We start from the raw sequence: 17,771 nt of genomic DNA on the forward strand, positions 1-17,771 counted from the left end.
GTGTCAGTGCTAGTTCCTGACAGAATGTCAGATGACAGAGAAGAGTTAATCGCTTAAATTGAGCCAGCTTGTTTCACAGGTCAGGAGTTTAAGACAGACCTCATAGGAGACGCTTGTCTTCAGGAAGTGCAACGGTTTGTCCTTTCCAGTCGGCCGATAGCTAATAAATTGCCTTTGAAACTTGTCTTTTTTTCCCTTTAAAGGGATGAACTCTCATCATTGATGGTCTCTTTTATCAATCTGACAGAATTGTAGACCCCATTTCGTTGACTGATCAGCTGATTGCTACAGCTCATGAATCCCATCAAGTGATTGTCCACTCTAAGGCACGTCTCAGGGAAAGGTTTTGGTGGCCTGCGATAGATGGACAAATTGAAAATGCTATAAAGAACTGTCCTAGAGAGAGGGTCACACAGAAGCAAGCCTACATCAAGGAATATACAGACAAGAGGCGTGCTGCGAAGCCTCCATCATTCCAAGTTGAAGATCATGTGGGAGTTCGCAAACCAATAATCCATTTCAAGACTTACAGAGCCTTCTTCAAGCCACAACAAATCATTGAGCAACAAGGACAAGATGGAAAGGTGTGAAATGCATCGAAGCTCGCCAAGAGCCAACAATCCAGCTTTCAAGAACCAGAAGAGTTAGACTTGTTTTTGGTGTCACTTTCGTAACACACCAGGGACCATACACAAGCTCTTATGCACTCGAGTCTCCCAGTGCCATCTACAACTAGTCTCCAACTAGAACAATAACTGTAGTTTTTCTACCATGTCCGGACAGCATATGTTTCCTCGATCTCCTCTGCGAGTCTCCGCAGAACGTGCGTTATCCCCTTCAGTGTGTGGTGATACAGTCTTCACCCAATGGTGCATTTTTTTAGCAGTGGTCAGTGCCTCCAAATGCCAGCGTCCAGTATGGTGACAGCCAGAACATAAACTTTCACTGACCACTGAGCCTCTTCTCCAGGGAACATCGGCCTGCAGCCCGTGCCAAGTCCACATTCAGAATCCCCACAGAGGCCCAAAAAGACTGTAAGCCCTATTGGCTTACAGTCTTTCTTTGTTAAAAGTGGCTTGATAATGAAAAAAACATTTTTGAAGTCTTCGCCCTGCGCATAATTTCGAGTTCCGATTGCCCCTAACGCCGGAGCCAAGATCAATGAACGCCCGGCGGACAACGTTGCTCCCGCCTCTGTTTGAATGCACATTAGTTCTTTTGCGTGTAGACAGAGAATGTGTATGTTTTCTTGCTTGTGTTCACTGCTTTAAAAAAAATTCTTACATGTTCCGTGTCAAGCGAATCTTTATTGCTAGTGTACTTTTCCGAATCAATGTATCTGTCAATCTTTTTCTCCCAAGGAAGGGAGTATGTTATATTGTGATTTATGTCTTTCAGGGCTTGTTTCTGTTTCAGTTAGTTCTTGTTAGGGTTCTGTGGATTGTCTTGTACTTGTGTTTGGATTTGTGTGTGTGACGCCACCTTGTCTGTATATATACCGTGTCCCGCCAATAAACGGCTTTATCGACTCTTGGTTATGGAACAGCGTGAGTGACCCCAGCTCTCCTTACTAGCGGCCGCCCCGGCCGACACAACAGGTTCCTCCGCTGTGGACGTCAAGGGCTTGCAGCAGCTCACCACGACAAACTTTCGGCAGGGTAAAGCGGTGTCAACAGAGCGAAGCGTCTAGAAAATCTTGATGTTCAAGTTGAAGGCTGGAATAGGCTTTTGATTTTCGCCCTTGTGGTTGCAGGGAAGGTTTCATGCGACGACATAGACCAGGCACTCGATGGGGATACCAGGCAGCAAGAACCAACTCTTAACGTAGACAAGTACAACCTTGCGGCTGAGCTAGAGGCACCCACGCAAACGGAAGGAGTGGACGGAGAGGTAAATAATGAAACCAGAGCGGCGGAGGGCAGAGGCGGCGAGGGTGAGCAGAGAGATGAGTCCGCGAAGGTGGAGACCAAGGCTGATGGCTTCTCGTCGAGCAAGGAGGGTGAGGACGAGCTCAAGGAGCCAAACTTCGAGCCAGACATGGCGTCCACGCTGACCGAAGTGAAAATTGCGGACATGGGGATCATCGCCCAGCTGAATTTCTTGAAGGTCAAACCGTCAAACTTCCACCAGGTGGTCGACCAGATCAAGTTTGCACATTGGTGTGAGCACTGCGTGAAGCTAGAATATGCGTACGGCATCACTTGAGACAGCCGTGCCCTGGCCTACTCGGACATTCATTGGACTTTCCCTTATTTTCCCCCTTGCCCTGGGGGAAAGATGTAACGGCGTGGAAGAGAAGGAAGCGTCGTGTCAGCGCACGGTGCAAGCCCGTGGAAGAGAGAGGGTGGAGAACGATGAAGCCAGTGGTGTGCGAGTGACTGTCTCCTCACTGTGACCCTACCTCGTATGCGTCTGTCTCCTGAGTGTGATCCTACCCCGTATGCGTCTGTCTTCTGAGTGTCGTTCTATCCCGTAACAATATATAGATGGACTTGAGATATCACGTATGTGAAAAAGCGCCGGTCTCGAAGTTACTCTCTATTATAGTTTCCTGTGTCAAATTGCCCCATGCTTTCTAACCTGGGAGTGTTGGTGCGTATGCGTAATACTTCAGAGTGTATGAGTTTTTAATGTGTTCATGTGCGCAGCATCGCGTGTCTAATGCCCCACGTCTAGATACTGCAGATACTACCGAGATATAGGCTGAATCAGTGTTGAACGCCCTGATAATTGCTTTAGCAGACGGTCGTTAATTTATTCTTTTTAGCTAGAGAAGGTATTCGTGTGTTGAATCAGCCCAATAATTTCAACATGGAATTTCAATTTCAACAGCACAGTGGCCACTTTTCCCTTGAAATTGCCTCAATATTCTGCCCGCCCTGTATGATATCAACATTGATTCAAGACGGCATGTTGAGTCTGCTCAACAGAACCCCAACATGAGCGCGGGGCTACTTTTTAAGGATTCTGGTTTGCTGGAGCCATAAAACAAATATTCTGTGCGTACCCTTTTAGGGCGACGATCAGACTTTCGGGAGGAGGAATGAGCCACAAGTATGCTAGTTCGGCACTGATGCCAGCCACCCACCAATAAGCCTAACCAGGGGACGTAGATTGACATAAATTTGGCTTTACGCCAGCTGTACATCAGTGCTATTACCAAATACGGAGTAACCAAGGTAGGTTAGCGCACACAAGATTTACAGTAGCCAGCCGACAAAAAGGAAATATTATCAAGAAAGTAGAAGACAGGAAAGTCGTGAGAAAGCGGATAGGTAAGCAAAAAATGGAATGATAGGAAAAAGCGCTGTCAATTTCCTCCGGTCGTCAGGCCGGATGGGTAGCGTGGCCAAAACGGTGTGTTGCCGAGGGGCAAAACACACAACCACCACGATCCTCTCAGACATGGCGATGCTACGCGTGGTTCGTGGTGTCGCACAGTACATGCAAACATCTGTTTGAAGAGATAGTTCAGGGGTGTAGTTTAATACCCCCGCCACATGGCAAATTTAATGTAATTTCCATTGAATGACATTCGTTCAAAAATGAAGTTCAAAATGACAGCAACCATTTTCTGCTCACAGCCCCGTAGGAGCGCTAGTTGCTAATTTACACCTTCCGATTACTGTAACACAATTTATGACACAATCGAAATTAGAGCAAGGCCACGAATAGGCAATTGATTATTTCCACTGCTGCCTCGGTGCGAAATCATTCAGGCCTAGCGATGACTAGGGCGTAGGGCCTCTAGCGGGCAGCACCGTTGCGGTAATCTTGCCGCAACCGGTGTGGCAAGCATTGCGATTTTGTCGTCTGCTTTCTTGATGAGGCTGGTGTCCGGCATTTTCGACGGGAATTTTCTTGTCTATATGTTTTGTAAGGTGTTTATTGGAGCACCAAGACCGTATGCAACGTCCGCAAACCAAAGCGACGGGGGTAGCGTTCGAACCAACAGGGCAGTATCAACAAGGCTCCGGCTCCACTTCGTCTACCTCTTCGGGTTGGCGCGCGAGCTGATGGCGATCGGGATTACTACAATACCCCCCGGCGGAAAAGGAGCCATCCTGGCGACTCATGGTGAGGAAAGGGTAGGGGGATCATAATACGGCTTGAGGCGGTCGACATGTACAGTTTCTCGGCCGCGGCGGCGATGATCTGGAGATGGGTTCAAGGGCTCTACTACGTAATTGACGGGAGAAGATTGTTCGAGAATGCGGTAAGGTCCATGATAGCGCGATAGGAGTTTGGATGAGAGGCCGGGTGCTGAGGAAGGCACCCAGAGCCTAACGAGGGCGCCTGAGGGATATGAAGGCGCTGGATTTGTAGGGTCCCGGTTATGCTTTTGTTGAGCCTGGTTCTCCGTTGTGAAGGAGCGCGCCAATTGTCGGCATTCTTCGGCAAATGTGTGCGCTTCAGACAGTAGAGTGGTCTCTGAAGCGTCGGGGTGGTAGGGCAGGATAGTATCCATGGTGGGCGTGGGTTCACGACCATATAAAAGAAAGAAGGGGGAGAACCCAGTCGTAGTCTGCGTAGCCGTATTGTAGGCATGCGTTACGAACGGCAGCACTTGGTCCCAATTAGAGTGAGCGCTATCAACGTACATGGCTAGCATGTCACTAAGAGTGCGAATAAATCGCTGAGTCATGCCGTTCGCTTGGGGGTGATACGCTGTGGTGCTCGGTAAATGATCTGGCACTGTTTGAGGAGGGCTTCGACAGTGTCGGAAAGAAACGCACGTCCGCGGTCACTGATCATTTCTTTCGGTGCGCCGTGACGAAGAACGAGGCGATGCAGAATGAACGAAGCAACATCCCGTGCGGTGGCAGACTGCAAGGCCGATGTTTCCACGTAACGGGTTAGGTGGTCAACGGCTACGATGACCCAGCGATTGTTAGCCGAAGTGGTCGGAAGCGGGCCATACAGATCGATACCGACACGGTCAAAAGGGCAGCTGGGGCAAGGCAATGGCTGCAACGGAGCGGCTGGCTGAGGGGGTGGATTCTTGCGACGTTGGCAGGCGGTACAGGATCGGATGTATTGACGAATGAAGCGGTACATACCGCGGCAGTAATATCTCATACGCAGTCGAGAATAGGTTCTCATGACACCTGCATGGCCGCATTGGGGATCGGCGTGGAAAGAGGCGGAGATTTCAGCACGGAGATGTCGCGGAATCACGAGAAGCCACTTTCGCCCTGTAGGGTGGTAATTGCGGCGGTATAAAAGTCCATCACGAGTGGCGAAGTGGTGGGCCTGACGACGAAGTGCACGTGACGGAGACAGCTCTGCGGGCGTAGACAGGAATGTTAAGAGGGAGGATATCCATGGATCCTTCTGCTGCTCAGATTTCATGTTGGTAATGATGAGCGGCGACATATCGTAGGCACAAACGAGGCCAGCCGTCGAGTCGTTAGGAAGCGGTGAACGGGAAAGGGCATCAGCGTCGGCGTGCTTGCTTCCAGATCGATAGATGACGTGGATATCGTACTCCTGAAGACGTAACGCCCAGCGGGCGAGGCGGCCGGAGGGGTCTTTGAAGGGAGGATAGCCAACAGAGCGCGTGGTGGTCGGTAACAACGTAGAATGGGCGACCGTAAATATAAGGACAAAACTTGGTAATGGCCCATATGATGGCCAGACACTCCTTTTCGGTCACGATTCCGCTTTCGTGAGGGTACCACTAGCGTACGCGACGACATACTCGGAATATCCAGGTCTCCGTTGAGCAAGAACAGCGCCCAGACCTACGCCGCTTGCATCAGTGTGTATTTCGGTCGAGCAGGCAGGGTCAAAATGGCGGAGTATAGGGGGAGAGACCAGTAGACGGCGTAGTGTACTGAACGCAGCATCACAGGCTGGTGACCAAGAGGAGAGGTTCGGGCCTCCGGCGAGAAGTTGCGTTAAAGGGGCGATGATACTGGCGAAGTTGCGGATAAAACGGCGGAAATACGAACATAGACCGACAAAACTGCGAATTTCTCTCAAGGTTGTGGGCTTGGGGAAGTCTGCGACGGCACGAAGTTTGGTAGGATCCGATAGAACGCCATCCTTGGATATGACATGACCAAGTATTGTGAGCTTGGTAGCGGCAAAGTGACATTTCTTTAAGTGTGAGGATCCGGTAGAACGCCATCCTTGGATATGACATGACCAAGTATTGTGAGCTTGGTAGCGGCAAAGTGACATTTCTTTAAGTTGAGCTGTAGGCCGGCTTCAGTAAGGCACGTAAGGACACGCTGAAGGCGCAGAAGGTGGGAAGGGAAATCTTTCGAGAAAACGACAATGTCATCTAGATAACAAACACACGTTTCCCACTTGAGCCCACTGAGAATGTTATCCATCATTCTTTCGAAGGTGGCAGGGGCGTTGCACAGTCCGAATGGCATCACATTGAATTCATACAAGCCATCGGGAGTGATGAAGGCTGTTTTCGGGCGGTCAGCGGAAGCCATCGGTACTTGCCAATAGCCAGAGCGCAAATCTAGCGACGAAAAGAACTCCGCTCCTTGCAAACAATCTAGCGCGTCGTCAATTCGTGGTAGTGGGTAAACATCTTTGCGGGTTATCTTATTTAGACGCCGGTAGTCCACACAGAAGCGGTTCGTGCCATCTTTCTTCGTCACCAACACTACGGGGGAGGCCCAAGGGCTGATATGGTCGTATGATGCCCCGTTGAAGCATATCGGCGACATTGTCACGAATGACGCGGCGCTCAGTGGGCCAAACGCGATATGGTCGCTGCCGCAGGGGAGCGTGAGGACCAGTGTCGATTGCATGAGAAACGGTCAAGGCGCGGCCCAAGGAAGGCTGGGACACGTCAAAAGATGCACTGAAGCGCTGAAGGAGGGCGACTATTTGGTCCCGTTGAGCGGACGGAAGGTCGGTCGCGATAGCTCGATGAAGGACGTCGACAGGAAGCTCATCACTCGTAGCAGCACAAGACGTCAGGGCAGCGACGTGAGGAAAAACTTCAGGTTCGGAGAACATGTAAGTGCGATCAGGGTCCAGCTCTTCAATGTAGCCGAGGCACTCCCCGCGAAGAACAACCGTCGGGCAGGGAGAAGGGTTGGAAGCATAGATGACACAGCTGCCATCAGAAATCGTTAGAACGGCGAAAGGAAGAAGGAGGCGGTTATGGTGGGCGGAGGCGAGTTTAGGCGTAAAGAGAACAGGACGACAAGGGAGGGCAGATGTCGAAATAAGGGGAACGAGAACAGAAAAAAAAGGAAGGAATGTCGGTGTCTGCAGCTACAAAGAGTTTAGCAGGGCGCACAGGCGGGTCACACAGGGAAACATTACACACAGGGGAAAGCTCAACTTCAGCACGGGCACAACCAATCACAGCACTGTGAGTCGACAGAAAGTCGTAGCCGAGGATGATGTCGTGGGAGCAGGCGTAAAGCACCACCATCTCGACGAGATACGTAATGTCTTTGATGCAAACTCGTACCGTGCACGCTGCCACAGGGGTGATGCGCTCTGAACTGGCCGTACGAAGCGAAAAGGCAGAAAGCGGCGTCGTGACCTTGCGAATTTTGCGGCGAAAAGCATCACTAATTACGGAAACGGCAGCACCTGTATCCACCAGCGCAAGAACGGGAAAACCTTCTACGAACACTTCAATGACGTTGGCGGGAGAAGGCGGAGGACTTAACGAGTTCGTCAAACGCGCAGTTCTTGCCTCCGGAACTGCGGCATTTAGCTTTCCCCTTGCGTAGGGCCCTGTCGCCGGAGCATCGGTGAAATCGAACGTCGGCGAGGCGAAGGTGAACGGCGTGTCGAGTACTCAGCCCGAGGTGGAGACGATCCAGAAGAGACGTTGCTCAAGGGTGGCTCGGGATTGTAGTGGTAATGACGGACTGTGTTCTCAGGATGAAGCGGGCGCTGACGGCAAAGGCGAGCGACGTGACCCGGGAGCCCGCAAGCATAGCAAATCGGGCGATTGTCGGCGGTTCGCCATGGGCTCGTAATGCGGCGTCGCGGTCGAGGGATCGGAGACTGAGGGGCCATGAAACAAGGTGGAGCATAAAATGTAGGGCCGTTCTGGTAAGACGATATAGGAAGCGGACCGCGCTTTCCAGCGGTTACTTGAGCGTGAGTGGGGCTTGCACAGGGGCGATGGGAACACTAGAAGGTAGCGCTTCGGCGACTTTCTCCTCGATAACTTGGCGGATAGCCGGCGATCTGGATGGCGCGTTGGCCGGCGCTAATTGTGAAGTGCAGACGGTCGGCTGAACTGGATGGAGGAGGGACAGCTGGCGTGCAACTTCTTCGCGGATGAAGTCTTGGATATTCTGCATAAATTGAGACTGTTCCGCCGATGACGTAGCCAGTGTCAAGCCAGCAATGCCGGCAGGTGCGGCAGCCCGCCGCGTAGAAGCGCGTTGCTTTCGTAGCTCGTCAAACCTCTGGCACAGGGTTATAATGTCGGATACGGAAGTAGGGCCCCTGGCCGACATCATATAGTACGCATCATCAGTGAGACCTTTTAGAACATGTGTGACTCGTTCGGGCTCGGGCATGGACGGATTGACCCGCTTGCAGAGGTCAACCACGTCCTCAATGTAGCTGGTAAACGTTTCCTCGGGAAGTTGAAGCCGTGCATTGAGGCGTTGTTCGGCGCGGAGTTTGCGTACCGCAGGACGGCAGAAGACATCCGCGAAGTTCTTCTTGAAGACAGACCATGTCGAAAGATCGGCTTCGTGGTTTCGAAACCACAGATTTGCCACGTCCGTGAGGTAGAAGAGGACGTTGCTCAGTTTTATGGAATCGTCCCAGCGGTTGTAAGTGCTGACGCGCTCGAAAGAGGCCAGCCAGTCGTCAACGTCGTGGTCGTCGGTACCACTGAAGAAAGGTGGGTCACGGGGGCGTTGTGCCCCGGGACAGAAGATGGGGGCAGGGATGGGCGCCGATGGTTGGCTGGGAGCGTCCCGCATGGTTGTGACCGACGGCGGTAGCGTGCGGATCCGAAGTTCCAGGGAGGACTGGGGCGACGACCGAGACACCTCCAACAAATGTAAGGTGTTTATTGGAGCACCAAGACCGTATGCAACGTCCGCAAACCAAAGCGACGGGGGTAGCGTTCGAACCAACAGTGCAGTACCAACAAGGCTCCGGCTCCACTTCGTCTACCTCTTCGGGTTGGCATTCGATGTGATGGCGATCGGGATTACCACAGTTTATATATTTGTTTGTTTGTTGTGCTTAAGACAATACATAAGTAGTGCGAAGGGGCAGAGGCAAAAGGCGATAGCAATGATCGCCTGACAGGGCCAATATTCCTGCAAAAACTTGCAGTAAAATAGTGCAACACATAGCAATGACTGTACATAAAGCAAACTTACACATGAACAGAGGGAATCTGTCGATTTCAAAGGGGAAAACAGGAGTAGCCTTGAAACCAGCACTAGGCAGTCGAATTATACAATTATGTAACAACCTAAGTACAGAACAGATTGACAGTATGAGCTGATTAAAAAAGTACAACGGTGTGCATATTCCGCACAGTGGACAATGATAAAATCACAGCGGTTTATCATATGCAAGCAGCGTCACTGACCAAAGCCTGTAGCTATGCTTACAGCACTAAATAAGTTTTTACCTTTTTCCTGAACAGTTAGGAATTTTTCACCGGAGCAATTCCATAATTCGTTCTGATGAAAGCTTTCAACTGAACGTGTACATTCTTAGTGTAGGTAGAAAAGTTGGCTATTTGCTTTCACCTGTAGACAGAGGAAAGCCGCTGGTAATGCAAGGCTTCACTTTTATATATACAATCTAAGTATTCGTACAAGTGTTCATACGACGATACGCCACAAATGAATCTTAAACCTTTCTTTTGCATCAGATATAACCTAATAAGGTTTGATTTTCAAATAACACCCCAAAAAAGTAGACAATAAGTCAGCCCGGGTTGAATTAAGGCGAAATATAGTGAAATATAAAGCTGGCGTTTACGCCGAGCAAATGATCTTGCGAGGACGGAACTCGACGGGGCTGTGCTTAGCTGCGCCGTCGGGCGATAATCGAAGGTTCTGTAAAAGCACCGTCGGTCAATACGCTAGGCACTGTCTATTTCACGTGTTCCTCTTGGATTAGTGTGCAAAGTGTACGTTGTTGAAACAACTCGTTCGCTTTTAACAACGGGGTGCCGACGCACGCACCTTTCCTACGCTTTCGTAAACAAACGCTAACTTCGTAATGGGTAATCAACAGGTTGGTTACGAGTCATGCAAGACATGAATTTATAGGCTGTCATTTTTGCATTGAAGGCGCACCAACATTTCTGTATCCATTGCAACTGGCATCATTGGCAAGTTTTGGTCTCAGTGAAAAACTCAAGGTAATTTCGTGTTAGGTGCGCCATTTCCGAGGCAACCCATAAGTTAGCGGGTGCACGTGGTAGCAATTGTTCCTCGATCTTCAATCTTGGCCATAAAGGTACTGGATTATCACGATTACACGAGTCCAGTTTCACACAAAGTTCTTTATTTGATCTAGCTGGTAAATCCCCGGGCAGAAAACAACGTACTAGAAAATGGTCACTTATGTCTGATTTTAAAGCACCCGCTTTTACATCATCAAAAATCGTGACACAGCTTGCATTATGTATGTCTTTGTACATTCAATAGTCTGAGGAAGCATCGATATTGCGATCCTCTATCATGACAATTTCAAGAACCTTTTCCCAGCAACCTTTCTGTGAAGGATAGGAATCGTATAGTGTACGTGCCTTTGGGCAAATTCATGTATGAGGTAACTGGCGCCGAGAAAGGACGAAATTTGACCCACATAAGGCGCACAAACAACTGGTAGTTTGTTTTCAGGAACGCAGATATAAACATAAAAGATTCACATCATACAGATCTCGTGACATAGTTCCGAAGCTGCTCGGAATTATGTGCGTCAAGGTCAACTCAAAACGTCGTCAGCCGATCTGTAGAAAAAAAGTGCGGCCAGAAACACGTCATTTGCGATAACAAGGAGGTTGTTTACTCTATTCCTCTTGATTGCGGTTCCACATACGTTGGTTTGGTTTGGTTTGTGAGGTTTAACGTCCCAAAGTGACTCAGGCTATTACAGACGCCGTAGTAAAGGGCTCCGGAAATTGGGGCCACCTGGGGTTCTTTAATGTGCACTGACATCGCACAGCAAATGGGCGCCTTACTTTTCGCCTCCATCGAAAAGCATCCCGCATCCTTGGGCACAGTAGTCGAGCGCCCTAACCGCTAAACCACCAACGGCGGGGCTCCACGTACGTTGGATAGACGGGAAGTTGTGTAATGTACAGACTGTACGAGCTGCCTTATAAAATCTCTCTATCAACTATCTGGTCACATTAGTGATCACTGCACAAAACATGGATGCCAACCCGATTTCAAAAATACCTCTCTATTGAAAAGGGTACAAAACCAAACCATGCACCCGATAAAACGCAGTAGAAATTGTAAAGCGACGCGAATCTTGCATAAGCAGCCCGTCGGTTATCCGCAAAAGAGTGAGCGTTCCTGGGGATCAGTGCATGAATGGCGCTTGTTCTCACGAGATCTTTATGATGTGAACCTTTCGTGTGTATCACTTGGCCGCATATATATATGATATGCTTTCCTGGAAATAAACTAACAGTTGTTAGTGTTCCTTACGTGTATCGTGTCCAATTCTGTCCTTTCTCGGTGTACCTCAGCCAAGAATAAGAAATATCTAAAATAAGCAAATTGCGGTTTTTATACACAAGAGAAAGCAATATATCTGGCTGTACATTCGTGACTCTCATTTCATACCTTAATTTATACACTCGCAGCTACCCCGTTTTCCTGGGTGAGACAGCAACATGATTAAACGTATTGCGTGAACACTGATGGCTTACACTTCGACTGGGGAAGAACATGAGAAAACTATTAAAGCAACATTTCAAATGAAAATAGCAAAGGACATCCAGAAATTAGATCATGTGAGGCGGTCAAGGTCTTCCTTCCAGTGGGCAACAACCGCGCTTTCACCGTTTGCGCGCCTCACAAAGACCTTACCAATGGCATGCAGTGCAAACGCATGATTTCTTCGCTATTGTAAGCAGGTTGTCAGAGTGCCTAGTCATGTTTTCTTCGCTCCGTCTTTCCTCTTTGACAACCAGTTGTCTTGCCTGTTTTGGCACGTAGCGTATGTACAGCTATAGAAGCAAGATGAGAGGGAACACGGGAGAGGTTTTCAAAGCGCTGCCACCGATATGTGCCACCGGTAAATTCACGTACAAAGTAAGCTTGGTTGGCTGCTCTTTCCGAGCGTGCCCCTGGTGCCACCCATTCTCGTCTTCTCTTGGTGGCAGCGCATTGTGAAAGGCCTATCATATTGCTTCTAGCTGTACATTTGTGATGTCATCTGGTGGCGGCACTCACCGCTATTTCGTTCTGCAAGAAGTCTAGCCGTGATGTACTGTCGCGATCAGAAAAGTGTGAGACGCCGGAGCGCCATCTAACGCACCCCCCCCCCCCCCTACTTTGCGCGCGTCGTACTACATCGGAACCGGCGTCATTTGGCCGGCTAGCGTGTGTCAGTGTGATGGGCGATTGTGTGCCGCTTTTCGCTGCAATTGTGTTTTCTCTGCTACTCCTATAGGCTTCACTGGTGTAGTCATGGATTTTCAAAGCACCAGGACGCATTCCGATAAAGCAATTGTAGTCGCTCCTCTCGCGTGCACCATTGACTGTTTTGTGCGTTCATCGCTCGCATACGTCCGCACGGCCTCGATGGTTCCAGCGCTCTCAGCTTGACGCCGGAACAGCTGCAACCAGAGAGTGCTGTTGACGTAGGCCAAGTTCACGCGAGTACTAGCTTCTCTGAATGCTGAACTCGCGGACACATCTGATGGACATGTTGCCAAACATTATTATGTTTTTGAATATTTATTGTTTATCATCAAGCAACTAGTCCAGGGCGATCGAAGCACGCAGGAACAAAGCTGTCGTTGAGACAGCTTGACGAAGACGACCTCTCATTGTGTCGCAGAACAATGTGTATATAACTTAATTGTTTGACAATAGTGTTGAACCAAGGGATTCAGCTCTAACTTCTTTAAAGCCAAACATTAATCGCACATCTTTCAGTGTTTGCTTAGCGTAGTGGTATTTTCCATTTAATTATCCAAGTCATTCGAAGCTTTGTTTCCATTAAAAACTATGAAGAGTGCAAGAATAAAAACAATTTGAGTTGCACATTCAGTTCTTCGCTGTCACACATATCTTTGAATTTCAATTAGCAGAGCTTTCGTAGGGTGGATTGTAGTGCTGGCAGCTATGAGGGCGGGGCCCGTGGGGTGGAGGGGTGACGCTCCTGAAGGGTGGAGGTGGGTAGAGGGATGTCCAGAAAGAGGCAGCTCCCTATAACGATTCATTCGCCGAAAGCCACACGCCGAGTGCAGGAGGCTACAAATGCCGCCATTTTGGTGTCGCTCGTACGCATTCCATCGGATATCGAGCCTGACGCCGATCTAGTGCCAAAGAACCTGCGATAGGAGCGGGCGGGTCGCAGAACGCACTTTTGCCAAGTCCCGCAATATTGTGACTGCGATATCGCGCTGTGTGGCCCTCAGACAAGCCGGAGCCGGACGTGCTGGCCAAGTGCGACGCCTGCTACACGTTCCCGTGCCACAACGGGGCCACGTGCCGCGCCGTGCCGCTGCGGAAGTACGAGTGCGTCTGCCCGCCAGGGTACCACGGCCGCAACTGCGAGTACCTGGTTGACGCCTGCTATGGAAATCCATGCGAAAACCACGGAACCTGCAAGGTGCTAGAAGCTGGACGTTTCAGGTACGTCACCCACTTGGGCAGTAATAGTTGGTCGATCAATTTTTTAGGATATGTGCCCTCCGCTTAAAAAGAGTTACCATCAAGTGCTGAGCCCAAAGAAATATCAGAAGCAAAAACCAAAATTCATAGACGGAACCGAAAGAGGATATACGGTCACCGATAAATAAATTGTAGGAAGCACTTAAGAGCGATAAGGCCTTTGGAGCTTAGTGCTACCATGGTATTTATTTCGCACTATAGGTTGTTCAACGCTACTGCACCGAATGTCGAGCGATATCTCTGTTGTTTGGTTTGTGAAGTTTAACGTCCCAGAGCGCTATGAGAAACGCCGTAGTGGAGGGTTCCGGAAATGTCGACCACCTGGGGTTCTTTAACGCGCACTGACCGAAAAGCGGCCGCCGGGATTCGAACCCGCATCCTTGGGCATAGTAGTCGAGCGCCCTAAGCGGTGAGCTCTGTTGATAGAAGACACAACGCTGGTTGCATTCATTTCTTTCATCTACAACGATTATAGGACATTCAAAACCGGCGTGGCATATCCTCAGAATCGTCTATGCATTCGGCCCGGCACCAGAGTTAAAATCCATGATACGATGCAGACGCGCTTCAAATTGATCAGACGATGTCCCGTGATGGTGCGCCAGGTTGCCTTCTGTCTCACCTCTCCGTGGAATGCCTCCTTTCCTCCTCAACGCGGTGCAGGAGCAACAGTCGATATATACTATCGATAGTCGATTCAGGTAATCTGCATAATTTCTAAAGTCTATCGATAGGGCTATAGGTAGTGCTATCAATAGTTTAAAACCATCCGCTCGAACGTACTGGTGCGTAAACTAGGTTCCCTGATATGGTAAGGGCTCTTCATTACAGATTAGCAATAGGGGCAGCCTACAACAACGGGCAGCGCTTACCAATAACAAGAGTGCTCGAAAAGCACTGCGCAGCGTCATTCTATTAATCAACACAACTGTACCTTATGTAGGGTTGCTGGATAAAGTGTCGCACATGCTCTCTGCTTGCTAAGATCGGTGCATTCAGGACATTCAGCCATCAAAAGCCTTTTTCAAGCTTCTGAAAAACGTTTCCACTTACCGCATGTTATTCCAACTCTGCTTTCGCGGTTGAGCATCTTTTCTGCTCCATACCTTAGGCAGGTGTTTCTATTGACACTTAAGGTGCAGGCGACATCTGTAGAAAAAGTTTGGCTGCTACCTTCTCCTTTTCTCGATGCTTCCTACAACCAATGTTTACTTGTTTTTAGCGTGTATTTACAAAGAAATCGTGCCTTGACTGTTGTCGCTGATATTGAGGCAGCGCACCAGGCAACATAGACAGGACAAGCGCTACCAATTACCCGCCTTACTAAAAACTGTTGTCGCTGGATTTTTCAGACATGTAGATTACTACCTTGTTCTGTTGAAATGGTAGACAGTATTGTTGAGCGCGTGTTTAGCGTTTTTCAAGCCCGTGGAAAACGTTTAAATTCTCAAGTCCCTGTTGAGGGTTTCTTGCCAGACCTTGACCTCAGTATTACCTTAAATGATGGCATACATCCCTCGCTCAAAAAAGCCTGTTCTAAGCTACATTGGGGCTTATTCGAAAATAGTAAAATGGCTTTAAACTGCCTAAGAGCCGCTCTTAAAAAGTCAGCAACAGGCTCGGCGCTGGCTTCCTTGAGAGCGTGGTCTTACATCCCAAGAATGTGTCGCACGGTTCTCCCCATACCTGCGGAATTAAGCACCGTCACGAGGGCTATGGAACGAAAAATGGTAGGGGTAACATTAAGAGATAGAAAGCGTGCAGAGTGGGTCAGAGAAATAACTCAAGTTAATGACATTCTAGTGGAAATTAAGAAGAAGAAATGGACATGGGCAGGACATGTAGTGCGAAGAGAGGATAACCGATGGTCGCTGAGGGTAACAAACTGGATTCCAAGGGAAGGAAAGCGTAGCAGGGGGAGGCAGAAAGTTAGGTGGGCGGATGAGATTAAGAAGTTCGCAGGGGTCAAGTGGATGCAGCTAGCACAGAACCGGGTTAAGTGGAGAAATATGGGAGAGGCCTTCGCCCTGCAGTGGGTATAATCAGGCTGATGATGATGATGATGATGATGATGACGCTAATTCCACTTGTGACAACTGCTATATTGGGAAAACAGGCCTGTTTGCTGCGGAAGCACTGGATAACAGTCGCAGCTCTGATGGCCGGCGGCTATTTGGCGGTGAATTGTCGCAAAGAAAAATCAGCTCCGCTTTTTTATGACGCCGTGTATTGACGCGGCAGCCAGGAAAATTTTCAGGCGTCTTGCATCGATAAGCAATAACCCTCACGAAAAGGATTATATATCAAAAGCCCATCTTGGATTTTTACGGCAGCTTATTTGCTTTGTCGATAAAGGGGGAATACAACAAAGGAGTTCCCTGAGCATGCGCTAATGCAAATATCTTTTCTTTAACGTGGACAATAAACCTCAGTCCCCATCTCGAGAATGGCTCTGCATATCATGCGCCTTTCCACAGCTTTTTACACGCACCTGAAAATTTCCAAATCGAAACTCGTAATAGCGCATGTTTATATAACGCTTCGAATTGTCGCTTTAATACAAAATTGCTGATCATGTCCGATGCTACAGCAGGAGGAACACGCTAACAACTGATATGATTCAGTTGTGGCACTTGTTCGTCTCGCAGCAGTCAAAGAAACGTGGCGGTAATTCCGTATCTTCATGCCGTGCCCCATAGTTTGAAAAGGATTGGGAAGGTGTGGGAGTCCATGTTTTTTTTTTTTTTGGCATCGGTGTGAATATGTTATCATCCGCCGGACTATACTCACTACATTGCGAAGGCCTGTTCCATATTCCTCCAATTAACCCGGTCCTGTGCTAGCTGTACCCCTGCAAACTTCTCAACCTCATCCACACAGCTGACATACCCCAGCTACGCTTTCCTTTTCTTCTGAATCCAATTGGTTACCCTAAGCGACCATCGCTTATCCTTTCTTTGCACTGCATGTCCTGCCCATTTCTTGTTCATTTCGACTAGAATGATATTAACTCGATTTCTGACCCACTCTGCACGCTCCCTCTCTTAACGTTACACCTACCATTTTCCTTGCCATAGCTCGGTAATGTGTGCGCACGTGTAAATGCTTCAGAAAAGCACGTAAAAGCTGTTTCCGTCTGCACAAAGAAGCGCCAAGATGTACCTTGCAAAAGAAAACATTGTCTACTCTCTCCTTCTGTCCTGGGATAACTACTATGTTGGACAAAATTGTCTTAACTGGGAACCCTGTAATAACGTTGCATTCCAATCCGCTGGTCAGAGATTGTCACAAAGATGGCATTGTTGAGGAGGTTTTCGTTTGTCGCTGAGTCAACGTGGGGCTACAAAACTTGAGCATTAGTGTGACAATGAGAACCTGCCGGTCATGCCTGCTAAAGCACATTCAGCTAACGTTCTTAATGCGACGCAATAACCAAAACATGTAGCAAAGGGAGCAGGCGGAATGCGACACGCGTCTTGATTGGCGCGAGACGCATTGTTGGCATTCGTCTCACTGAACGAAATGCTTCAACTCAGCAACGCCGCTGCTTCGCTCTGAGCCGCCTGCGTGCAGTGTAAAAAAGAGATTACCGTAGCCCCCAGCGACTTTTGTGCACCTAGCGGAGATGGCGGTAGCAGGCTCTACTTTCGCATGCATCGTGTTGGTTCGTGCAGGTGTAGATTTTCCCAGGTGACAAGTGCACGGAGGTTTTTCGTTTCGCTTGGGGCTATGCAAAGAAACGCAGTATCAACGACACAATCATGCCAGATCGTCTTGATTGGGGTGAGCTTTTATGTATTTTTTAAATAAAACAGCACTGAATCGGTAGAAAACATTAGCGTCAAGTAGTAGTCCCAAGGTGATGTTTCAGCTATCACCTGATAGGTGCACTTGTAAGGTGTGTATCATAAACAAAATACGGCCACGTGA

General features: G+C 49.0%; 1 protein-coding gene across 1 annotated transcript in view; it reads left to right on the forward strand.

Annotated features, from left to right (window-relative positions):
* The window catches only part of sli (slit guidance ligand), a 793,209-nt gene that overhangs the window by 686,487 nt on the left and 88,951 nt on the right, over positions 1-17,771 (forward strand). The window contains exon 29 of the mRNA XM_084583167.1: positions 13,586-13,802. Coding sequence (XP_084439293.1) covers positions 13,586-13,802 — 217 coding nt within the window. The remainder of the gene's footprint in view (positions 1-13,585; positions 13,803-17,771) is intronic.

Source organism: Amblyomma maculatum, chromosome 1 (assembly GCF_055883805.1).
Source record: "Amblyomma maculatum isolate TAMU_Amacu chromosome 1, ASM5588380v1, whole genome shotgun sequence".
Lineage (NCBI taxonomy): Eukaryota > Metazoa > Arthropoda > Arachnida > Ixodida > Ixodidae > Amblyomma > Amblyomma maculatum.